This window comes from Pleurodeles waltl, chromosome 2_1 (genome assembly GCF_031143425.1).
Source record: "Pleurodeles waltl isolate 20211129_DDA chromosome 2_1, aPleWal1.hap1.20221129, whole genome shotgun sequence".
NCBI lineage: Eukaryota > Metazoa > Chordata > Amphibia > Caudata > Salamandridae > Pleurodeles > Pleurodeles waltl.
This window is the reverse complement of record NC_090438.1, coordinates 811,944,289-811,970,241: the sequence shown is the minus strand read 5'-3', so window position 1 is coordinate 811,970,241 and position 25,953 is coordinate 811,944,289. Positions and strand designations below refer to the sequence as shown.

Below are 25,953 nucleotides of genomic sequence, written 5' to 3'. Positions count from 1 at the left end.
GTCCGGTCAAAGGGACAGGTGAGGGCTCATTGCTGATTTTTATACTGTTGTATAACCCGTATGTTAATCCTGTAAACAACATCTGCACAGGAAATTCTTGCTTTGTTCCATATTTTATACATGGTTTAAACTGACATTTGCAAAATGTCTCTTGATTGTGATGTCTTAAAACGAAATACAGTTTGTTTAAAACAAATTGAACCACTGTTGATCCCATTACTGAGCTGACTTCTAAGAAGAAGCTCAGAAATGTGATTTGGACAAAGGCATGCAAAAAAGCTTTTGACTCTCTGAAGCAAGCAACGTGCATAGCCCCTGTGCTCAAGGCCCCTGATTTCTCCAAGCAGTTTATCATTCAGACAGATGCCTCAGAGCATGGCATAGTCTTATCAAAGCTCAATGAAGAAGGCCTGGACCAACCTATAGCCTTCATCTCTAGGAGGTTACTTCCCCGGGAACAGAGGTGGAGTGCTATTGAGAGAGATGTTTTTGCTGTGGTTTGGGCCCTGAAGACATTGAGACCATACCAATTTGTCACTCACTTCCTGAATCAGACTGATCATAGGCCCCTCAGGTGGCTTATGTAAATGAGGGATGAAAATCCAGAACTGTCGAGGTGGTCCACTTTCCACGCCAGTGCTTATGGTCTTTCTTGGTTTTTCCGCCTCAGTGATGAGAACTCCATAGAGGTTAGGCAGCTTTCCCCACTTTCCTCTGGGGGGTGGGCACGTTAGACCTGGCATCCTTAGGGCGGTCTTACCCCAGAGTTTTTGGCATCCACCTCTTACTTTCTTGCTGCATCTTTATGTTGGTCCTAGGACTCTGAGCACTTTAACACTGATAAAGTGCATGTGCTTCTTTCCTAAACATGGTGACACTGGTGAATCCACAACTGACATATTTAATTTATTTGTAAGTTCCATGTAAAGTGGTATACCATATACCCAGGGCCTGTAAATTAAATGCTACTAGTGGGCCTGCAGCACCGATAGTGCCCCTCCACTTCAGTAGCCTTTAAACATGTCTCAGGCCTGCCATTGCAGAGGCTATGTGCGCAGTTTCATTGCCCCTTCGCCTTGGCATTTAAAACCTCTTGCTAAGCCTTAACCATCCATTTTCTTCTTACATATAAGTCACCCCTAAGTTAGGCCCTAGATAGTCGAAAGAGCAGGGTGCCATGTAAGTAAAAGGCAGGACATGTACTTTTAAGTTTTACATGTCCTGGTAATGAAAAACTCCCAAAGTTGTTTTTCTTTATAGCGAGGCCTTCTCCTCTCATAGGCCAGTATTGGGAATTCCTTAAGCTGTAATTCCTGATCAGAAAGGAGTAGCTGAATCATGTTTCATATCATTGGAATGGTAATGATAAATCCTCTTTACTGGTAAAGTCCGATTTATTAATACTATTTTAGAAATGCTACTTTTGGTTAGTGGTTATTTCTCTACTCTCACTGCTCTGTGTGCCTGACAGCCTGCCTCCAATACACATATGATCTGGGCTGGGTGACCGCTACACTTGAGCATTTCCTCCAGACACCCACAACACAGGACACACTACTGCATCTGCATATGGATGAGTTTTCCTGGGCTGGAAGGGTGGAGGGGGAACTCAAACGTACACTTCAAGAGGGAATTGTCTGTCCCTACACGAAGGACCGATTACCCCCCTACTGATAGTTTGGAGCAAGGGCTGGGTTGAAAGGGGGACCAGTGCACTTCAGAAAGATCCTTTGAAGTAATTCCCCACGTCAAAGGCACTTTTGGGTATCAGCACTGGGGCTCTGATCCCCTGAAATCAGTACGCTTCTAGACTGAAAAGGAACTCTGCTGGAGTAAAGACTTCTGTGCTGTAAGGATTGCCACTCTGCCAGGATTGCCTGTCCCCAGGAAGTGCTGCTCTGCTTTGTTGTATTGCCCTGCTGCCAGCTGATCTCTGCCCTGCAAAGAACTAAACCTAGTGTCTCCAAGGGCTTGCTGCCTTGCCCCCTGTTTTGTGGGAAATCAGAGGACATCAAAGATTTCCTCCCTGTGTAGCTGCCACTGGTCTCTGTCAGCTGTGAGTCCTGCAACTGCATCCTAAACTTCAGCATTTCACCTCAAGGTGCAGAGGAACAGCACTGTTTTTGATCATCAGCACTTTGAATTCAAGCGAAGCACTTCCCTGCCTGAGTGCTCCAGTAGCAGCGCTTCCCTCTCCACCAACTTTAACTATCTACAGCACTCTGTATAATTGAAGCCAAGTGCTGCCTTCACCCCAACCGCTCAAGGAGTGCCATTCTTTCCACACACTACATGATCAGCTGAGTGTTGCCTCATCCTGAGTGCCCGAAGAGAAGCACTCTGATTTACAGCAGTGGGGCATGTGCCCTGACCCTGCCTTGGATGTAAGAGCACAGCCGGGCTTACCGCCTCTCTGCTACATCCTGGCGCCAAACGGTGGATGCATTTGTCATCCTCAAAGGTACTGTCTTCGCTGTCCCCCAACAACGTGAGCTGCTGGAGGAAGGTTTATCGGGCAATATTTGTGGTGCCGTTCTGCACAACAAACCATTACCATAACCCATCTAAAAGAAGCCCCCTGAATTCAAGCACTGTTTTGCATTTATGCCCGGAAAAGTAATAAGTTTAAGATTGATTTTCTCCTGAATCACTCAGTCTATTTATATTATTTTAGGCTTGGTTGGTGCTGGATAACATGAGTTATCCTGGTTTTCTTATATTATAAAATGTATACTTGATATTTGTATCATCTTATTTCACTCAGATAAATATTCTCTATTTTTCTAAACATGCGTGGAGTCCTTTTTGTGGCGTTTTCATTGTGTTACTGTGTGTGTTGCATGAATACTTAACACATTGCCTCTAGAGTTAAACTTTCCTGCTCTGCGCCAAGCTACCAGAGGGTGAGTACAAGTTCATTTTGAGTGTGTATCCAACTTACCCTGACTAGGACTGTGGTGCAAACCTCTGCCAGCTAGAGACCAAATTTCTAACACCCAGTCAGGGTGAAACCAGACTTTGCTTGCTTGTATTTCGGTTCAGGGAGGACCTGGCCTATCAGTTTGGGTTGGACTGGTCCCATTAGATGCAGGATCAAGACTGATATGCGTATGGCTAGGTCCAAAGTGAGGTGGCATGATGAGCAAAAACGGTGGGTTGAAGAGCTACCCTGAGCAACTGTCATTGGTTAAACTTATTCCAACCATTCCTTCCATCACCTTTTGTGTGTTTAAAGTATATTGATGGCTTGAGTTTGAACTGAGGTCCTAATTATAAGCCCATTATATTCTAGATTTTAAGTAATATGGAAAAGGGTGCAGAACAAATCGGAAAGAACAGGAAAATGAGTCAACAATATAAATGACTAAGGTGGTCATTCCGACCTCGGCGGTCTTTTCTTCAGACCGCCGAGGCCGGGGGAGACAGAATACCGCCATTGCCGGCGGTATTCATGCCTCCCTATTCCGACATTTCCGCTGGGCCAGCCTCTTGTAATAGAGCCGGCGGAAATGTTGATGTGCAGCGGGTGCAGTAGCACCCGTCGCACATTTTACTGCCCGAAATTCGGGCAGGGAAATGCGCGATGGGGCTATGCCTGGGGGCCCCTGCACTGCCCATGCCAAGTGCATGGGCAGTGCAGGGGCCCCCAGGGGCACCCCCAGTCCCCTTACCGCCAGCCTTACACCGCTGCCCTGGGGATTATGCCCGTCAGGCGGAAGCCTGGCGGGAAAGTGGAGGCGCCGGCGGTCTGACCGTGGCTTTTCCGCCACGGTCAGAATTGCTGGCGGAACACCACCAGCCTGTTGGCGGTGTTACCGCCAACATACCGCCGGCCGCCAGGGTCGGAATGACCCCCTAATTATGATAACTAAAATACTAAGATTCGGAGTAAGGACAGGGACTTTTAATCCAAATAGTTATGGTTACTATGGCTCTTAGGATATAAAGTAGCAGAATATAATACAAAATGCATTTGCCAAGTGTAAGTTTACTATAGAGTATCTTGGTGTTAAATAACAAGTGTTTACTGTTACCTACCTCAGTGGTATTCGTTTCATCTACCTTTTAAGGATCAAAGGGTAAGTGGACCCACTGGAATTTGAATCTGCGACCTAGGGGTCAAATACAGGTCCCTGAAGTGCATGCATTACTCTACTAAGCCATCAAACATGGACCATTCACTAATGTATTCAAGTGAAGGATGCATTAGCCAATTTAAAAGTGACCTTCGTCCATGTGTATTCAAGTGTGAACAGAAATACAATTGTTAAGTCATTGAAGAAAATTAATATTATCTAAGCCCTTACAAGAAGAACCGAAATGTTGTTTTTTTTTACACCAAAAGGAATGCGTGATAGAAAAGAGGCAAAAATGGTTGAAATTTAGCAATGAATAGGAAAATAATAAACAGTTCATTAACAATAACCAAGAATCTAGTAACTCATAATGAACTATCCAATGTTAATAGCATACATTTGCAGCCAGTGGTGTAGTCAACAACACAGATCAATGAATAGGGAACCAGAATTGTTGAGCCACATATTGGCTGATACAAATGTAAGTTACAAGAGTTTCAATCATGAAAATATAAACAAGAGTGACATTTAAATGGACACTGAGAATTTACTGAGAATTTCCGTAAAGGTGTGAATGAAATATGCACGAGATTATAAACAGGATAGGTGATAAATCCAATTAAGATTGATTCTATGGAGTTTTTAACTAGGATACATTTTGGAAATGTATGCACTTTTAGTGCCACCTTGATTTAGGAATTTAATACATTAGACTAAAACATGCAGGTCTGCTACGGCAAACATATACTATATGGTAATAACTAATGCAAATAATGATTGCAATAGATTATTATTATTACTGATAAAATCATTTTTTTAAATGGAAGTGGTTCAATATACTTTGATGTGCAATCTGAAATCACGCCAGTTCTTCTGCTGTGTCCTCGGCACGGACATTTCTTTCTTCCATATTTTGCTTTCAAAACCACCAACATCCACCGAAGCTTATGTTATACAAACATGCACAGCATTGCGCTGCAGTTTAAAGACAAAATTAGAAGGTAAACATGAACACAATGTTTTAATCACTTCGATTTTTATTGGTTCACCTTAAAATATACAACAATACGTTAATTACACCATCTTGTCCCATGCTTAATTACAAGAGCTTTATTCAAAAATGCTAATTTCACAAGGAAATAAAGGCGGGGGACATTCATGTACATAAATATAAAATGCAAATGCAGAATTCTGATAAATGTTATGTTTAAAACAGAATAAGTAGAGCATTTAATTTTTCAATTACAAAATCACATCAAATACACACAGCAGACCCCAGTGGTCACTGGGGAATCGCCCACAGTCCAGTTTCTCTACTCCAAGTAGGTCCAATGTACGTGGGATAAAATGACCTCCATCCTCCGATGCTCGGAAGAATATGCGATCAAACCGCAGTCTGCAGGTATATCGCGCTCTTAAATTATTATTCATTTTTGTGTCCCATGTGTAACGACAGTGCTCAGGTTTACCCAAGCACTCCCAAATATCCAAAATGTTACTTGGAAGGCCTCCTATTTTAGATACCTGGAACGTAAAATAGACAAACGTCAATACAGATATACAAACACTGCAAGCTATATTTAACTGCTGCATCTTCCTCAGTGAGAAATACATTGTTGATTATTGACTACAATCTCTGGCCACACCGACAATTCGCACCCCTTCAAAATCACTTGTATATAACTAGAATACACATCATAGGTAAAGAAAAGTAATGACAATAGAGGCAGTTGGACGAGGTCTGAAAACTACATCATCACATCAAGAAAATTCAACATAGATAGCAGGCAATGATTTATTGCAATGCCTGCTACTTAGTTACCTCATGTACCCACTTTTCACTCCAGTCTTCCCTGCTAATGCCTGGATTGCAATGAGACATCTGTGATCCAAGGCAGTCATATTTATAAGCTGCTATCAAGAATTCAAAAGAGGAGTTGCAATAGGACGTGGGAGCCCTGCACAATGGGAGGGTAAGTGTTGAGGCGAGACCTGGTTGGATGAGCAGGGTAGTCCATCTGGCGATGCTCGTTCTGGATTGGAGAATTTAGATAGAAAGAAGGTTGAAATAGTAGTGCCAGAGAAGAGTTTCTAGCTTTTCATGCATGTGGTGGGCCATCTTTATGAGAACAAGACTTGTATTTACGTATGAGGAATTTGCATAGTATAAACCTAGCCAAAGGCAGAGGAGAGTTGCACAGGGTTAAAGGCAACAACACAGTCAACAAGTGATTGAGAGATAACTGGTTTAGAGACTGATAATGCATCATGATGTACTATTCTTTAAAGGGGTTAATCTTCAACTCTTTGCTGAAACTGAGCAGGCTTGATGCAGTCCTGATAGACAACGTATGTTGCTCCAGATGCTGGGTACATAGATGGAAAATACCTATTGCCTTGATTTTATTTTTTACATGTCTTTGTTTCCAGTCTTACAGAGGATAAGTGGTTTCATTTCATGGTAGTGGTGTTAGGAATAAGAAATTATATTATGGCTGTGAGTTTGCAGAGAGCCATCTGAGTCATGGTGAGCTTGTCAGCTAGACAGGTCATGATGACTTTGTAAGTTAAGCAGCTGGTTTTGAAGATGGTGCAGGCCAGCAAGTAGATGCAGTTGCGTTCCAGCAGGATGAGTTTGATGCAATCATATTTTTTCCGCCCTGGATGAGATGTGCTGAGGTATCTAAAATGTCCTTCTGTGGTCCACTATGGAGACTGAAGGCTATGAGGCATGGTATTTTTGTGCAACAGTGCGGGAACTTTGACAACAGGTCTAAAGTTTTTATTTTGGATTAGGACCAGCCTTAGTTTACTCATAGTAGAGAGTTGGTTACAAGCCATATTTGTTTTCTTGGCAATGTATTCTTTGAGCGTGAGTTTGGTGTGCAAGGTGAATCCAAGTGACTTGGCATTAGGGTGTAAGTTGTGAATAGAAGCTGTCAAAGTTCATTTAACTGAGCCAAGTTTATACTATTTATTGCTTGTTGTGCTTGGTAAATAACAGGAATTCTACCTTGGTGGAGTAGAGGTTCAGGTAGATGCCTGGCATCCAGGTCTGAATGAGGTGCAGGCAGTGTTTGAAGCACTGCACCTCTGGAGAGGAGGAGACTTTCCAGTAAAGTTGTGTATCATCCTCATATTGTTGAATATTGATACTGGTGTTGGTGAGTAGAAACCTACAAGGCTCAATGTAGAGGTTGAAAATGATGGTGGACAGTATGGAACTATGCAGGCGATAGGGGTCTGGGTGTGTGGGCCCATCTAGTCAGAGGAAGACCAGGCTGGTGAAGGGTAGGAAAATGTGGGTAGTAAACATGGGGAAGCAGATGAAAGTAGATGGTCAGTGGGCACGAGCCCAAAGACAGGGTAGCATCCCATGAAGCCCACCCAATTATTGCAACAAGAAGGTGACTGGTGGAAACCTGCCTTTTGGAAGAGGGAATCAGAGATAAGAAGCAAGTAGAGATGAGTGTGATATGTGGCAATGTGATGGATGGGGTAAGGGAAAAAACATGTGGTGGGAGGGTCAAGAGGTTCCTTAACTGTGATCAGGAGATGAAGAAAAAGCAAAGAAGAGTAGTGTAGGGATGAAGGGGAGGTCAGAGTTGGCAAGCATGGGTGACAGGAAGGGCTGATGGTGATGATAGCAAGTGTGGTAGTAGAGGAGACTGGGAGAAGAGGAAGAGGGTACAGGGATATAGACCCGCTTATCAGAGTGGAGAGCTTGGTGATTTACAGCAATATAGACAAGTGGGATTACCTGTACTGCAGAGAGAAAGGGGAAGAGCCATTGGAAGATAATGAGGTCGAGAATGGTTGAGCTGCAAGAAAGGAAAGCTCAGCTTAGGACAGGTAAATAAGTACATATGAATGTGCAGCGGGATGCAGTCTGAGTGGGTGTAGACATGTAGGCCCTCGTTATGACCATGTGCTGGTGGTCTCACCACCGATAGGCCAGAGGTGAAGACCGCCACATTATGAGTGTGGCGGTCTGGCGTCTGCCAAACTGCCACATCTCCGCTGGTACCACCAAGGCAGTAGGACTGCCAGGCCGGAGGACAGCACCTCCGGGCCGGCAGTCCTCTGAAGACTGCCGGCGGTAGTACGAGTCACCTGTCTGCCATGGTTTCCCCCGCGGTACCACCGCCACGAAAACCCTGGCGGAAAGGCTGCCGGTGACAGGAAATTCTTTCCTACCACCAGCAGACGACTCCCCCAACCACACTTCATTTACATAACCCTCTTCCCCCCCTTCCATGACAGCACCCCCTCCCCCACCATCTACATATACATGCACACCCACACGCATCCCGCACACATGCATTCACCAACATTTACATACACGCATTCACCAACACTTACGTACATACACGCATACACTTACATTCATACACGCATACACACACGCATACACACTTACATTCATACATGCATACACACTTAAATTCACACACGCAGACATACACCCACTCACACACGAAGACACAACACCCCTCACCCTCCCACCTCCTCCCCTGTCGGACGATCAACTTACCTTGTTCGGTGAGGAGGTCGTCCGCCAGGTAATGGGACACGGCGCTTCCACCGCCGGCAGCACCCTGCCATCAGGACACCGCCATGCCATATTACTGCTCATAATATGGTTGGCGGAGTCCTTTTGGCGTGGCAGTGACGGCTGTGGATCCGCCTCTGCACCGCTGACCACCAGCACGACTGCTGACGGAATTCTGCTCAAATTGTGGTGGAAATCCTCAGTAGTTGTAATATGGCGGTCACAAGACTGCCAGAACTGGTGGTCTTGTGGCGCCTGCGGCTCCGAAGTTGTAATGAGGGCCGTAGGCTGGAATTAAGGAGGACTTGTAGGGGCTTTTAGTTAAAAGGAACAAATCTGGATGAAAACTAAGAAAATTGTGAAGGGAATCGAGAAAAAAATGGGTTGATGAGGCAACAGAAGTGAAGATGGAAGGTACAAAGCATAACATTACTGAGCTTGCTTTGGCAAAGCGATTCAAAGACTAGGAGAAGCAAGTTGTATAAGGCATTTACATCAGCTGAGGGAAGTGGAAATGTTTAAAAGAGAAAACATTGCCATATAGAGGGATTACCAAGCCAGCGGGTCTACGTTTGATAGTGCCAATTAAAGACAAAATATTGAAAAAGGACATTTTTAATTACTAGACAGGGAGGTGCCCCAGAAAGAGGGTTCAAAAGGAGGAGCAGACATTAGCCTGCCAGCAACAGTTCCCATGACAAATAAAAATAAGTGTTTCTGATTTTTAAGAGTGCCTATTGTGGGCGCTACCCATAGTGACATGTTTAAGAAAACTCAGATCATACAGTTAGGTCGTCTGGGGAGACCAACAACAGCATTTCAAAGTATAGACCATGCTGCCTTTCAGTCCTTTACCTGCCCTTCCAGAGGTACCCCACAAGCAGGTCATGAGGACAGAGGAAGGAAAGAGATTCCTCCTAGGTTCAGAGTAGGGGAGAGTGCAATAGGGAATCTGCTTGTGAATACCAGAGTGTTTGAAGCATGAAGCATGATGCCCAGTTGCACAGTGCACTTGATAACTAAGTGGGAGGAGATTTTATTAGTGTTGGTTAGTTTTTTTTTTCTCAGACTGGTACACGGCAAAACTACCACTAGGAAGTTATAAATATGGTTTTAGTTATGTTACAGGGTTATAAGGGTGTGAATCTAGGCTGATAACTTGACATTGGTATTAGCACTGCAAGACGTAGTCCAGACAAAGTTGTGGAAAGAGGTGGGCAAGGGTAGACTATTAGGCTCTTTTGCATAATAGTGATTAGAGGACCCCATTACTATCACCTTTAGATGTGGTAGGAGAATTCATTACAATCAATTTGTGTTGGCCAGAATTACTATCTACTAAAAACGTTATTGTGGTGGTGGCAAGTAAAGTGCACTATGCTAAAATAAATTAGGAGCAGCCAGGCAGATTCAGTAGCTCCTTTAGTGATGAAGGCATACAGCTATTGGGTGGCTTGGTTAAGTTTGTGAAGCTGGCAGAAAGTAGAGTAATTTGATTTCAGTGAAACTGGTGTTCTTAAAAAGTAACAAGCTGATAAATCCTGGTGGAAGATGAAGCAACGACAAGACACCAATATTTCACAGTAGTCTGTGATTTGATGGAATGTAAAAAATTGCTACTGTATTAATAAGGTACAGTTCAATTTTAATTTAACTCATTTAAGACTGTTTAGGCAAGACTGAATTTCTACATGCCTTTTATCCGTGTGTTTTTTGATAAATTTTGAAACATAACACAGAATGCCATAATAATGGTCTTTGAGCATCTGTTTTGAGGCCAGCTCCATTGTGACTTTTGGAATTTGATGTAAGTAACACCTATAGACTTTAACTGTGTGTTTTAATTATGTGCCTTAATTGTATGCACTGCAGTGGATAGTATTTGTGCAATAAAAAAACTGAATATGAACTTGAAAAATGTACACTGTCCGATTGGTTAAGTTCTTTTTTCAAAAGGATTTTCAGGTCCTTTATGGGTCTGGGGTAGTTGATAATATTTGGATGAGAAGAGCAGAGCCGTCTTGTACGGTGATGCACTGACAATGTTTCAGGCTTGATGGAGCGAGGATTCCTCAGGATAAAAATTAGGTTATCCATAAGCAACTGAGGTAGCAATAGTGTTACTGAAGATAACTAGTTAGTACACACTGGATGACGTTCCAAGGAAAGGGGCTATAGCTGGGAGCAGAATTTTTGTAGACAGAAAATGTAGCCGGAGCCGACTGAAAAGTCTTGAGTTGGATAAATTAGGAAGCTTTACTGAAAGAAGCAGGTCCATGAGTCAAGGAGAAGACTGGAAAGCAACCGAGCACAGGTTATTTGTAGTGCATTTTATAATCGACCTGATTGATAAGGGCTTGCCTCCAGTGTTGACTGTGGGCAAGCTGGCAGTGGAGGAGTCCTACTAATGGGAGATGTGAGCACGATGATGATGAAGTGGGTGAATAAGAGGGGAGTAGCATGCAGATAAGGAGGTCTCCGACTATAGCAATTTTGTAAGGTTTGGTGAAGGGACTTGGAGGAAGGTCTCTTTCCATGGGAATGTGTTCCATTTAGGCGTTGTCTGGTGTGCATATTTAAGCTTTAAATAAACAGAGCTACTGTAATATAAGAGTAGCAAAGGGGTCATAGTAGAGGGCAGTGCAGTGATGTGTCATAGGATAAGGATTAAATAAAGGTCGACAATGATGGAGCAGGTCATGTACAGAATGAAGTAGTATTAGGGATGTCTGGGGACAAAGACATGAACCCTTGCAGAACAGATAAGGATTGTATTAACTTCAAGAGCAATGGAAAAGGGGTTTTATTCAAGTGATAAGAAAGGCAAACACTTGGCTTTCAGTTAAACTGTCAGGTTAGGGTGTTGATATAAAAATATTGAGATATAGAAATCTAGAAACCAAACTACTGAAACCCATAACAATGAGAATCATATAATTAGTATAATCAAAATATCAAAAGCAAAATATTGCTATGTAAAAGTATTTAAAGTTTAAGAATATCAAAACACGAAATATAGACAATATAGATCTTTTAAATTAACATTAAAAATAATCAACACAAGAAAAAAAAACAAATGCAGACTTGAAAACAATACATTAAAAAAATGTATTTACTTAAAATTAATGTTAGACTTCATAAATGCACAAATGTACGGATGAAACACATTATAAAATTAAAATAAAGTAATGCCATTACTGTATAAAATATTATATGCACATTAAAAAATAAATATATTTAAATACATAAACAATATGACAGATTAAAAAAAATGTATGTATATATTTTTAATGCATCTATATCAAAAAAATATAGTCAAAATTGTATTGAAATATCCAAACTAAAAATGAATTTATTTAAAATATGTAACAATTAAATTGAAGGATATATAGAAGCAGCTGCTTGGTACCACTAACCTCTACCAATACCTGAACCATAAAAACTCCTTACTCCCCCAAATCTCTACCAATCTCTTTGTCCTTAAAAATATTCTTACTTCACACTACTCAATACACATCCCTTCGCCCTAAAAACGAATTCGCAAATCAGTGTGACACCGACCACGGTCATCAGTAACATGGTGCAACAACCATCATTGCGCCCTAAAAAATAATCAGTAAACAGGTGCAATGACCCATCCCTGCGCCCTAAAAAATTATTAGTAACCTGGTGCAGTGCCCACACCGGCACCTTAAAAGTTATTCAGCACTACAGTGAAAGACTCATCCTTCCGGCTGAAAAAGTAACCTGGTGCAATATACATCCCTAAGCCCTAAAAACTTAAAAGTAAGTGGGTGGAATACCTATCCCTGTACTCTCAAAAACTAATTAATAACATGGTTAGGTAATACACATCCCTACACCCTATAAACCACAATTATTAAAACAGTGCAACATCCTTTAGTCAACCCTTATGAAACCTAAATAAAAAAACTGAACAAAAATAACACATTTTCATTTTTAAAATTAGAAACACAAGTTTAAATGTTTTAATAATGCACAACCCAAACAACAAAGGATAACAAAGCACAATAACGCCTTCCATGCGTGGGATGGCTGGGAGCCACAAGGCACAGGACATCCCTCTGGTGCAGACACCAGAGGGATTTCCTTCTGCCAGCAACAGCTCAGGGAGCTGGGGAAGAGCTTCCCCAGCACCCAATGCTTTTTTTGGCTTTTCTGTGAAATGACGATCAGCACGCATAGCACGCTGACATAATTTCACTGAAATGAAAGTGAAATGAGCTGACTGGCTCATTTCACTTTTATTTCCTTGGCGCTTGAGGGGCTATCTAAACCGAGCACTGAGGCAGATGGGAGAGGTATCACTGGAAAGGGGAAAAGCTCCCCTTTCCAGTGGTACCCGTTCCTAGTGGATCCATGCTTGGGGACCGCTGCAGGAGGGCGATCCCTAAGCAGGGATTCCACCAGTAGACACCAGCGAGGGGGGAGCGGCCCCTTGGGCAAGGGTGTTTGCTCCCCATTTATTTTTTGGCCATATTGTCTTTCTGGGTGAGGGCAATATTCCCCAATCTGCCCCTCAGTTGGGGGAGGGGAGGAGGAGAACCACACTAGGCACCAGGGACTTTTTATTTATTCATGTAGGGGTGGGGGCTGCCCAGAATGGGAATTGTAATGCACCTCCCCCCCCCCAAGAAAAATGGGCAGTCTTTCTGCATAAAGCAGACTAGACACTTGGGACTGTTTTTTAATTAGTGTAGGGGTGGGGGCTGCCCAGGATGGGCATAGCAATGCTCCCACCAAATAAAATGGGCACAGTCTTTCTGCCCCACTGAGGGGCAGATGGGGATTATTACCCCCAAACGGAAGAATTTTTATGAAAAAAGAAAGGTGGGGATTGCCCACCATGGACGAGGGCATGGCCATGTCCCCTCCCCAAATAAATGGGGACTAAGGGGTGACACTCATCTGCCAAACTCCTGACGGGGTGATCGCCGCCATACTGGCGACCTCCCTGCAGGTCCCATTATGAATTTCCCACTGGGCTTACCGGTGGAAACCTCAGCCCAGTGGGAAAGGTGCGGCAGCATTGTTGGCGGCTCATAACAGAGCCAGTGGCAATGCTGCTGCATGCAGTGGGTACCAGCACCCTCGATTTTGAGGGTGCTGGGAAGGGGGACCTCTGCACTGCCCATGCCAAAAGTTGTGCAGCAGCCCCTCTGTGGCCCCCCGCACTTGTTCTCCGCCAGCCTTTTCATGGCTGTTGAACCACTGTGAAAAGGCTCGCGCAGGATAAGGTTGTATTCAGCAGGGCAGCGTTGAGTTCAGCACTGCCCTGCTGATTATACCCTGCACTGCCGCCAGCCCGTCGGGGTCTGAGATCCTGGCGGGGACGCCTGTAGGTTGGCAGGTCTGCCTAGCAACCTCGTAAGGTGGCAATCGGATTGCCAAAGCCGCGGCGGTCGGACAGCCACAGCAAGACTGGTGGTCTTCAGATCGCCAGCCTCGTAATCAGGCCCAAAGTCTTTCTGCAAACCTAGGGTCCAGGGTGATGTCCTTCACATGCACCCTACACCATTTTCTTATCTACAATGCCTTGCAAACCTCCAGCTTTGCCTAAAGTCACGCATTTTCCCTACATTTCTGTGATGGAAACTTCCGGAATCTGCAGGAATCCACAAAATTCCTACCACCCAGCATTGCCTCAGGTGTGAGGATAAAAACACTCTGCCGCACTTGTGTGGCTGGGCCTAGTGACAAGAACGGGTCCAACTGAGGTCAATAGGAGTCTTCACGCAAGGGCTCTAATTGTTCTTGGTTTGATCCGTTCCTGCCATGGCACTACGCCCAGCCACACAAGTGGGGCAGTGGATTTATTAGCACAGGTGGGCAAAGGCTGGGTGGGAGGAATTTTGTGGATGCCCACGAATTCTGGAAGTTTATATCACACAAATGTAAGAAAAATGCATGGTTTCAGGCAAAGTTTGAGGTTTGCAGGGCATTGTAGGTACTAAAATCCTTATGGGATTCATGCAAGTCCCTTAGGTGTCTAGTTTTTTAAAATGTACAGGTAGGCTGGGTGTCCGTCCCTAGGTGCTGGCTGAGCTAGGCTTCAAAATCTAGTGCTGCCCACAACGGAAAAAGAGGGTCAATTTTGGATGGAAAAATGCATTGTGTCCATGTTGCGTTTTGGGTCGTTTCCTGTCACGGGCACTAGGTCTATTCACACAAGTGAGGTACCATTTTTATTGGGAGGCTTGGGGGAATGCTGGGTGGAAGGACGTTTGTGGCTCCCCGCGTATTTCAGAACTTTCCATCACAGAAATGGGATGAAAATGTGTTTTTTTTTTGTCAAAGTTTGAGGTTTGCAAGGGATTCTTGGTAAACGAATGTGGTGAGAGCCAAGCAAGTAAGTCTGCCAACCGTGGATATCCCTAGTTTTAAAAAAATGTAGAGGTTTGTTAGGTTTCCTTAGATGCCAGCTGAGCAAGGGTCCAAAATCTAGACCAACCCACATTGAAAAAATAGAGTGAGTTTTGGGTGGAAACAATAGATGTGTCCATGTTGCGTTTTGGCCCATTTTCTGTCAAGGGCAATAGGCCTAACCACACAAGTGAGGTACCATTTTTATCGGGAGACTTGTGGGAGCATAGAATAGCAGAACATTTGATATTACCAAATGAATTTTGGCCTTTCGAATGTAAGCCAGTGTTTAAGAAATATGACATTTTGAAAAAAAACTCCAAATCATACGCTAGTACGGGTAACCAAAATGCAGAGATATAGAAATAACCACTATTGATCCTAATCTCTATATCTTGTGCCCATTTCAGAAATACATAAGTTTCCATGATACCCATTTTTCACTCTACCTATTTCACTATAAGAATTGGTCTATAGTTGGTACTCAATGAAAAACCATTGTACAGTGCAGCTCAGTTGTTTGCTCTGGGTACCTTGGGTTCTTGGAGAACCTACCAACCCTATTTATCCCCGCAACCAGAAGGATCTAGAAGATATAATGGTATATTGCTTTTGTCAAACTGCCATTGTGAAAAAAGGTTACAGGTGAAAATGTTTTCACAAACGCCTGTTATTTCCTACTCATTTTCAATATTTATTTTTTCAACAGTTATTTTCCTTGGGGAAACCTTGAGATATCTATATAGATGACCCCTTGCTGAATTCTGAATTTTGTCTACTTTTGAGAAATCTATAGATTTTCTGGATCTCCCATGCGTTTCCCACTGGTTTCCACCACAAACTGGAAGTAGTTTGAGAGCACAAAAATAGGGAAAATAGGCTACCTCTTACAAAATGCTAAAACTGTGGTACAACATTTGTTGTTTTCATTCAGCTCTTCATGTTTCTGAAAGCTGGGAAGATGGTGACTTTACTACAGTAAACCGTTCACGGATACCATTTTTAGAGGAAAAAAAAAAAAGACACTGATCTGGAGCACTTTTTCCCTATTCTCCAAAAACGCGAAATGTTGCTATATTTTGCCTATTTTCTCAGTCCCCTCCAGTGGGATCCACAAACCCTGAGCACCTTTAGATTCCCCAGGATGGTGGAAAAAAGGACACAAATTTAGCATGGATAGCTTTTGTGTACAAAAGGTTATGGATGCCTAAGCGCGAACTACCTCAAATAGCCAAAAAAAAGGGTATCAACACTGAAGAAGCTAGGGCCTCTTGGTGCCTGGGCTCACAGTGAAATAAACCCTGACGTGCATTCTCAATATTTCTGATGCAAATCCATGTCATCAGGTCCAAAAGCAGGACTATGATTAAAAACAATGTATAATAACTACTACTTTGGTTCTTTCTGTAATGATGTGTACAATTCAAGGAGAGACTTTTAATGCGACATATGTTGGATGAAAACATAAAAGGAAAGATCGTAGAACATCGTCTTGCAACATAGAAACATCTTCCGCTGAGCGAGTCACATTCTGTTGGAAATTCTATGTAAGACTGGGCACTTTGTGGTAGTTCCTGTATGCTAGCATGATGCAAAGTGTAATTGAACATTCCTTTAAAGGAGTGTCCACTCGGGCTCTTCTTTTTCTGGCAGCCGTCATTAAACTGGGGCCTTTCCATCATTGCAACCTAGGGTCACTGCAGTTTACGGACCATACAAGTACATGCCTCTGAATGAAAATGTCACTTACCCAGTGTACATCTGTTCGTGGCATTAGTCGCTGCAGATTCACATGTTTGGCACAGTCCGCTGCCTGGTGTTGGGCTCGGAGTATTACAAGTTGTTTTTCTTCGAAGAAGTCTTTTTTGGTCACGGGACCGAAGGACTCCTCCCTCTTCGGCTCCATTGCGCATGGGCGTCAACTCCATCTTAGATTGTTTTCCCCGCAGAGGGTGAGGATGGAGTTGTTTGCTATAAATAGTGCCCATGCAATGGAGTGAATATGTATGTACGTTAAGAGTTTATAATAATTATTTACAAATGTACAGAAGTTTAAGATTTATGATCTACTTCTAAACGGCTACAGGCTTCCCGGGGAGGTGGGAGGGTACATGTGAATCTGCAGCGACTAATGCCACGAACAGATGTACACTGGGTAAGTGACATTTTCAGTTCGATGGCATATGTTGCTGCAGATACACATGTTTGGCACAGACTATAAAGCAGTTACCTCCCCTAAAAGCGGTGGTTTAGCCTGTAGGAGTTGAAGTAGTTTGGAATAATGTTCTTAGTACAGCTTGGCCCACTGTAGCTTGTTGTGCATTTAGTACGTCTACACAGTAGTGTTTAGTAAACGTATGAGGCGTAGACCAGGTTGCAGCCTTACATATTTCGCTCATAGGAATGTTTCCTAGAAAGGCCATTGTAGCACCTTTCTTTCTGGTTGAGTGTGCCTTTGGTGTAATATGCAATTCTCTTTTGGCTTTAAGATAGCATGTTTGAATACATCTGACTATCCATCTAGCAATGCCTTGTTTAGAGATTGGATTTCCTATGTGTGGTTTTTGAAAAGCTATGAACAGTTGTTTTGTTTTCCTGATTAGCTTTGTTCTGTCAATGTAGTACATTAGTGCTCTTTTGATGTCTAATGTATGTAGTGCCCTTTCAGCCACGGAATTTGGTTGTGGGAAGAACACTGGCAATTCTACTGTTTGATTTAAATGGAATGGTGAGATTACTTTTGGCAGAAATTTTGGATTTGTTCTTAGAACTATTTTATTGTTGTGTATTTGAATAAATGGTTCTTGTATGGTAAATGCCTGTATTTCACTTACTCTTCTGAGGGATGTGATTGCAATGAGAAATGCGACTTTCCAGGTTAGATATTGCATTTCACAGGAATGCATGGGTTCGAAAGGTGTCTTGAGTCTTGTTAAGACGATGTTAAGATTCCATGAAGGAACTGGTGGTGTTCTTGGTGGTATAATTCTTTTTAGCCCTTCCATGAATGCTTTAATAACTGGTATTCTAAATAGAGACGATGAATGAGTAGTTTGTAGATAAGCAGATATTGCTGCGAGGTGTATTTTTATAGATGAAAAAGCGAGATTTGCTTTTTGCAAATGTAGTAAGTATCCTACTATGTCTTTCGTAGGTTGTCTTGCCCATGTGGGTGCTATCAGTATGAGTTTGAGTTGGTTTTGACTCAACTTGTTTACTAGATATGGAAGGAGAGGGAGAGGGGGAAAAGCGTATGCAAATATCCCTGACCAACTCATCCATAGAGCATTGCCTTGTGATTCGCGGTGTGGGTACCTGGATGCGAAGTTTTGGCATTTTGAGTTTTCTTTTGTTGCGAACAAATCTATCTGGGGTGTTCCCCAAATTTGAAAGTACTTGTTCAGAACTTGGGGGTGAATTTCCCATTCGTGGACTTGTTCGTGGTCTCGCGAAAGGTTGTCTGCTAGTTGGTTTTGTATTCCTGGAATAAATTGTGCTATTAGGCGAATGTTGTTGTGAATCGCCCACTGCCAAATTTTTTGTGTTAGGAGGCACAATTGTGTTGAGTGTGTTCCTCCTTGTTTGTTTAAATAATACATTGTTGTCATGTTGTCTGTTTTGACAAGAATGTATTTGTGTGTTATTATGGGTTGGAAGGCTTTTAACGCTAGAAATACTGCTAACAGTTCTAGGTAATTGATATGAAATTTTGTTTGGTGTATATCCCATTGTCCTTGAATGCTGTGGTGATTGAGGTGTGCTCCCCACCCTGTCATGGAAGCATCTGTTGTTATAACGTATTGAGGCACTGGGTCCTGAAATGTCCGCCCTTTGTTTAAATTTTTGCTGTTCCACCATAGAAGCGAGAGGTATGTTTGGCGGTCTACCAACACCAGATCTTGAAGTTGACCCTGTGCCTGTGACCATTGTGATGCTAGACACTGTTGTAAGGGTCGCATGTGTAGTCTTGCGTTTGGGACAATGGCTATGCATGATGACATCATGCCTAGAAGTTTTAGCACAAATTTTGCTTGTATCTTTTGGTTTGGAAACATAGCACTTATTACCTTGTGGAATGCCTGCACTCTTTGTGGACTTGGAGTGGCAATTCCTTTTGATGTGTTGATGGTTGCTCCTAGATATTGTTGTGTCTGACACGGTTCTAGGTGTGATTTTGTATAGTTGATGGAAAACCCCAGTTTGTGAAGGGTTTGTATGACACATGTGGTGTCGTTTGCGCATTTTTTTACTGTGTTGGTCTTGATTAGCCAATCGTCTAGGTAAGGGAACACATGTATCTGTTGTCTCCTGATGTGTGCTGCTACTACTGCTAGACATTTTGTGAACACTCTTGGTGCAGTTGTTATTCCGAATGGCAACACTTTGAATTGGTAATGTATTCCTTTGAATACGAACCGTAGGTACTTTCTGTGAGAAGGGTGTATTGGTATATGAAAGTACGCATCCTTTAGGTCTAATGTGGTCATGTAATCTTGCTGTTTGAGCAGTGGAATGATGTCTTGTAGTGTGACCATGTGAAAATGGTCCGATATGATGTAGGTATTTAGTGTCCTGAGATTTAATATTGGTCTTAATGTTTTGCCTTTTTTTGGAATTAGAAAGTACAGGGAGTAAACTCCTGTGTTTTTTTGTTGTCCTGGTACTAACTTTATTGCATCCTTTTGCAGTAGTGCTTGAACTTCTAGTCCTAAAAGTTCTAAATGTTGTGGTGACATTTTGCGTGTTTTGGGAGGGATGTTTGGTGGGAATTTGTGGAATTCTATGCAATAGCCATGTTGGATTATTGCTAATACCCAATTGTCTGTTGTAATCTGTTGCCAAGATTGGTAGAATTGGCTTAGTCTTCCCCCCACTGGTGTTGAGTGAAGGGGTTGCGTGACTTGAAAGTCACTGTTTAGGTGGAGGTGTTTTTGGAGTCTGGAATCTTCCCCTACTCCTTGGGAATTGACCCCCTCTATATCCCCTGAAACCTCCCCTTTGGAAGGAACCCTGATATGGTGTGGTTCTTGTTTGTTGGCTGGTGGTGTCTGTGGGTTGGCCACGAAACCCCCCTCTAAATGGAGTTTTTCTAAAAGAGCCTCTGCTCTGCGGGGAGTAGAGTGCGCCCATGGCCTTGGCCGTGTCTGTGTCCTTTTTAAGTTTTTCAATGGCTGTGTCCACTTCAGGGCCAAAAAGTTGTTTTTCGTTGAAGGGCATATTAAGGACAGCCTGCTGGATTTCAGGTTTGAAGCCTGAAGTGCGGAGCCAAGCGTGTCTCCTTATGGTGACAGCAGTGTTGACTGTTCTCGCTGCAGTATCTGCTGCGTCCAGTGAAGAGCGGATTTGATTGTTTGAGATCGTTTGTCCCTCTTCAACTATTTGCTGCGCCCTTTTTTGGTATTCTTGGGGAAGATGGTCTACGAGAAGTTGCATCTCATCCCAGTGAGCGCGGTCATATCTGGCCAGCAGCGCTTGAGAATTTGCGATGCGCCACTGGTTGGCTGCCTGTGATGCTACTCTTTTTCCTGCTGCATCAAATTTTCTGCTTTCTTTGTCCGGAGGTGGGGCGTCGCCAGATGTATGGGAATTTGCTCTTTTGCGAGCTGCCCCTACTACTACGGAGTCAGGTGGTAACTGCGAAGTAATAAACACTGGATCTGTGGGTGGTGGTTTGTATTTTTTATCCACCCTTGGGGTGATGGCTCTTGATTTTACGGGCTCTTCAAAAATTTGTTTTGCGTGCCGTAACATCCCCGGTAGCATTGGGAGACATTGATATTGGCTATGTGTAGCTGAGAGGGTGTTAAATAAAAAATCATCCTCTATAGGATCGGAATGCAGTTGGACATTGTGGAATTCTGCAGCCCTAGCCACCAGTTGTGAGTATGAGGTACTGTCCTCTGGCGGTGACGGCTTTGTAGGGTATGAATCTGGATCATTGTCCGGCACTGGGGTGTCGTATAGGTCCCAAGCGTCTTGATCCTGATTATCTTGACTTATGGTAGTTTGCGCTGGTGAGTGCATTTGTGGCGGTGTTTGTGCCGGCGATGCCTGTTGTAGTGGAGAGGGCGGAGGCGTGACTTTTTTAACCACTTTGGCTTGTGGTTGTGCGTCATCCTTGAGGAGACTGATCCTTCTTTTCCTCATTATTGGGGGAAGGGTTGATATCTTCCCTGTGTCTTGCTGGATGTACAGTCTCTTTTGTGTGTAGTCTGATTCTACACTTTGGAGCTCTTGTCCAAATCTGTGCATCTGGCCACTTATTCCTTGTTCCTCTGAGTAGGATGAAGGTGTGGTATTTTTCGGCGCCGAGAGAGAATCTTTTTTCGGTTTCGGCACCGACAGATTTTTTGTTCCTTTCGGCATGGATTCTCGGTGCCGATGTTTTTCGGTGCCGGTATCTTGTTTTTGTCTCTCGGAGCCGCTTTCTCGGCTCCGAGGTTGCTCCATGGCGGTCCCTCGACCGGAGTCGGGTGTCTTCGCTATGGGCGTGCCCTTTTTCGGCGCCTTCGACGGGTCGCCTGTTTTATGGGTCGAGCCATGGCCTGTTGGCAGTGGCGTCCCCTGGGCTTTCGTTTTGTCGATGGTTTTACTTTTCGACGTCTTACTCACAGTTTGTTGCTGTTGTTCGACGTCGGAGTCTCCGGATTCTGAGTCCGGAACCGAGAATGTTTCCTCTTCGTCGTCGAAACGTTGTTTTGTCGGCGTGGACGCCATTTGTAGACGCCTGGCTCTTCGGTCCCGGAGTGTTTTTCTGGACCGGAAGGCTCGACAGGCCTCACAGGTATCCTCCTTGTGCTCGGGGGACAAGCACAAGTTACAGACCAAGTGCTGATCTGTATAAGGATACTTACTGTGACATTTTGGCAGAAATGGAACGGGGTCCGTTCCATCGGCTTCGATGTCGCACGCGGTCGGGCCGACCAGGCCCCGATGGGGGAATCGAAGCTACCCCAAAGTCTTCTGATGATCGGTGTTGATGTACCTAACTATCCCGATACCGAACGGAACAATACCGACGCTTTCTTCCGAGATTCTGACTAACTTTCCGAACCGAAACACGGAGCGAAAAGGAATACGTCCGAACCCGACAGCGGAAAAAAAACAATCTAAGATGGAGTCGACGCCCATGCGCAATGGAGCCGAAGAGGGAGGAGTCCTTCGGTCCCGTGACCAAAAAAGACTTCTTCGAAGAAAAACAACTTACACCAGGCAGCGGACTGTGCCAAACATGTGTATCTGCAGCAACATATGCCATCGAACTCATAATTTCCTATTTTTGTTGTAAGTTTGGTCCTTTCTGACCAAATGGTAATAGTATGTTTGTATTTTTGCAAGACATGTCCCAAGATGACAGCTGTCAGACTACCGTTTTTTTGTGAAGGCAGTATCCAATTAATTTATTGGGAAAGCCATGAGATCAGTATAACGACAATGGCAAATCTCATTATATAATTTTCTGAACCTTTCAGATTTGCATGAGTTAATGACAAAGAGGAGCCTATGGATTTAACACCATATTTACTAAAATCGCCAATCTTCGCCCAGTTGGCTGAATTTCAGACCTCTGAAATTAAGTTGCATCCTGATCTTTATGGAGGTGACTGCCTGAGTGCATGTTTACACAGAGTAAGCGCAAAGTATGTGGGACCCATAAACAAATACAGTGGTATCATTTACCTCTTGATCTCTCAGATTGGTATCCCCGGCAAAAATGACTGTTGAAGACTCCGGTACTTCACTTATTTTCTTTAACACAATTTGCAGTTGGTTTAAGCGTTCACTAGCATGTTCCTTTGTGCTCTCCAGATGAGACGTCATAAGGCATAAGTTGTTACCAGATACACTTGTCTGCAAGAAAAAAAAAGTATACGTATTTAGTTACGAGTGATCTGCATCAGAGGCATCTTCAGGTTGTTTGTGGGATGTAAACTAGTTGATTTTGTGTTTCTGACTTAATAGTTAAGGCCCAATCGTTTGCATGGCAAATATTGCCACTTCGTATATTTATACAAAATAAGCAACAGAGAGCTTGTTTAGTTCGATACCATCACTCTTCATTAAGTCAATGTGTGCTGGCACTAGTGTGTACCCCACAAATGTGTAATATTTTAAACAAACTTTATGAAAAATCATAGTTTATAGCGTGAGCACAGGAACAAGAGCACTGCACTACTTACAAACAAATTATTATTTAACATAGCACCGAAGGAGTTCAGTGGAAAAATACAGCCTAATTTTGGTTTGCAATATCTCTATCAATAGTCCATTCATTCATATGCAAGCCCCCATATCGTTTGGCTCTCATGAAAAATTCATAGAGACTTAATCAGGACTAGATTAAAAAGGTGACTATAAAAATAATAATAATCAGAGTAATACTTTCCAGAAGAAATAAAGAAGTAGAAGATGAAAATAAAAAAACCATACAGGCCAGAAAAGGGGCTACTTGCACAACAGAAATTATTAATATCATATTAGCATGCTGCACACTCAAACATATCAATGGAGAATGCTTGTTCTGACTGAAATAATTAGACCAGTTCTTTTGAGTAAAAAACAATTCAAAAGACAACATTGTGTGAATATGTTATAATAACAAAGGAAACATCCTTGCTTAAGCATCATAATTATCTAGGAACATTCTAGGTTTTGGTCTTTCACATAAGTCTACTCGCTTACTTTTGGTGTTGTTGAATAGTTGTAGAAAAGATATCTCACTGTAAGTGTCAAGAATGAAAGATATTATTTAATAAGGGCCATTAAATAAATACTAGAGGACCAGATATAGCACTATACAGCGTATGTGCGGAGCTGTGGTCAGTACATGGTCCAAATCACAAAGGAGCTAGAAGACACAGAGAAGAGTCGAGTTAAATGTCTTACATTTTTCCCGCACACCTGTTTGTGGGCATATTAGCAGAGGGGTACAGAAAAAAAATCGAATGGTAGCTGATTAGGAAAAAGATTATTACAGGGAAAAGTAACCTGGGGAAATAAAAACACACATGTTAAAAGAGGAAATAACCAAATTCACCTCCCTTTTTTCGAAATAGTCCATTCATTGACACAATTTTGCCCATACCAGGGAGGGAAGATGTTAAAAGCTGAACAAAGCATTTTGTTGACATCTTACTGTGTAGTACATAACCCATTCTTGGGTGCTCTCGTAGGTTGGCACCACTATGGAGATCCAGGAGTATAGCTCAATACTAAGGAAGCATTGTGGGGTATGTGTGCTCATATGAGAAGTGAGCACCCTTGAAACCGTCCACTGTCATACTTGCAGGACAGCAAATCTCTGGAGAGCACCACTGAATTCACCATCCTACTGAAACAGTCATCATACGTTATCTTCATGGGCAAAGCAGTGTCTGGGAAGATGGTACTCACTTAAAAGAAGCACAGCTTTGGACCCGGGAGCCAGAAGTGGCCTTCTGCTCTGCTAGCGGGATGAGCATCCTACTGGTGAGCAGTGAAATTGTAGCCTGGCATAATGTCTCCTCTGAAGCCAAACGCACAGTCCAATGTAAACATTAAGGATCAACTGCAAGCCCCTCCACCTGCACAGAAGGCCTAACCAGAGAAATCCCAAGAGAAAGTAATTGTTCAGACTGGTAGACGACCAATCACTAAATTCTAAAAGCAGTTTTAACTGACTTACTGGATAATTTGGTGCTTTCAGCAAAGGAACATGGTATATACATCTGTGTGGCTGAGGTCAACATTGCTGTTTGAATAGATGCTGTATTGAGGGTGTAGAAACGAAATCAGATTAACTGCCCCACAAGCAAGGCAAAATGTGGGTACTTTCCAGAACATGAGTAGCATTAGGAATGGACAATGTCAAATTGTGAGGGCTCCAAAAACTGTTCAATGAATAACAGCTATATTTAAGAGGGATCCAGTCTCTGTGGAACTAAGTAAAGTGGAGGAATATGTCCTCCCTTATTTGACAAACTCTTCCATAATTCTGAAATGCCATCAGTCTATTCTAGCTGTATGCACCCAGTTTTGTCAGATTTCTAAGAAATGAAGCGTGGGTCCCAGACACACGAATTAAGGCTAATTTCCACAACATTGAAGGAGGAAATTCTAGAAGTGGCGAGAAAGTGTCCTGACCTTACCCTTTTACATGAAACATACTGATCTTTTATGTTATCACTCGATCCACGCTGGCAAAGAGGTAAGATAAGAAATCAGTAATGTGCCTCTTTTGTATAAAAACAGATGGCTTACTGTTGGTGCTTGGCCTTCACCACTTCCCTTCAGTTCAATAACGTGAAGAAGGCACGATCATCTTGAGAGGAAGCTAAGAAAATCCTGTGGCTCCTCACAGCAGACCTGAGAACTGGTTCTAAGCCATGGCAGTCTCCTCAAGTGCAGGCATTTCTGATGCCCAGCACACTCACAGCACTACGATGCTGTGTCAACAGTGAAGCACACTGAAGAAATTTTACTATTCAAGGAAGACCCAAAAAGTTACCTAAAGTCTCTTGGGGGGTTGGTGGCCTCTTAATATTCTTCTACACAAAAGCTGCAGTTTCTTTTCATTTCAAAAGATGGGTACTGGGTTGGATTGCAGCTTGATTGTCTTTAACTGTGACCTTTAGCTTAGTTTAGTTACGTTTCCTTAGCTTGAGCCAGGAATGCATGGACATGGGATTTATGGTATGTTACTTTCACTGTTACATGTGGGTGGTACAACACTATGCCACTATCAATACCCTGACCTCTTGGTTGTCGGCCTGGAGTATTTTCAAGCAGAGTGGCAAGAAAAAGTGAAAGATATGACAGAGTATATATGTTTTCAACTTTTGTACTCTAACTTGAGAAAAATACTTATCCAATATTTTTTTCTGCCTCATTTAAAGGTTTTATGGAACAGTTACTCATTTTATTGTACTGTTATTCAGGCTCAGTTCTCTGACTTTGTGAAGA

General features: G+C 43.0%; 1 protein-coding gene across 2 annotated transcripts in view; it reads right to left on the bottom strand.

Annotated features, from left to right (window-relative positions):
- Positions 1-5,095: 5,095 nt before the first annotated feature.
- The window catches only part of TDP2 (tyrosyl-DNA phosphodiesterase 2), a 156,382-nt gene continuing 135,524 nt past the window's right edge, over positions 5,096-25,953 (bottom strand). For both annotated transcript variants that reach the window (XM_069218725.1, XM_069218734.1), the window contains 2 exons: positions 22,693-22,863; positions 5,096-5,600 (listed from right to left, as the gene is read on the bottom strand). In XM_069218725.1, coding sequence (XP_069074826.1) covers positions 5,319-5,600; positions 22,693-22,863 — 453 coding nt within the window. In that variant the 3' untranslated portion in view covers positions 5,096-5,318. The remainder of the gene's footprint in view (positions 5,601-22,692; positions 22,864-25,953) is intronic.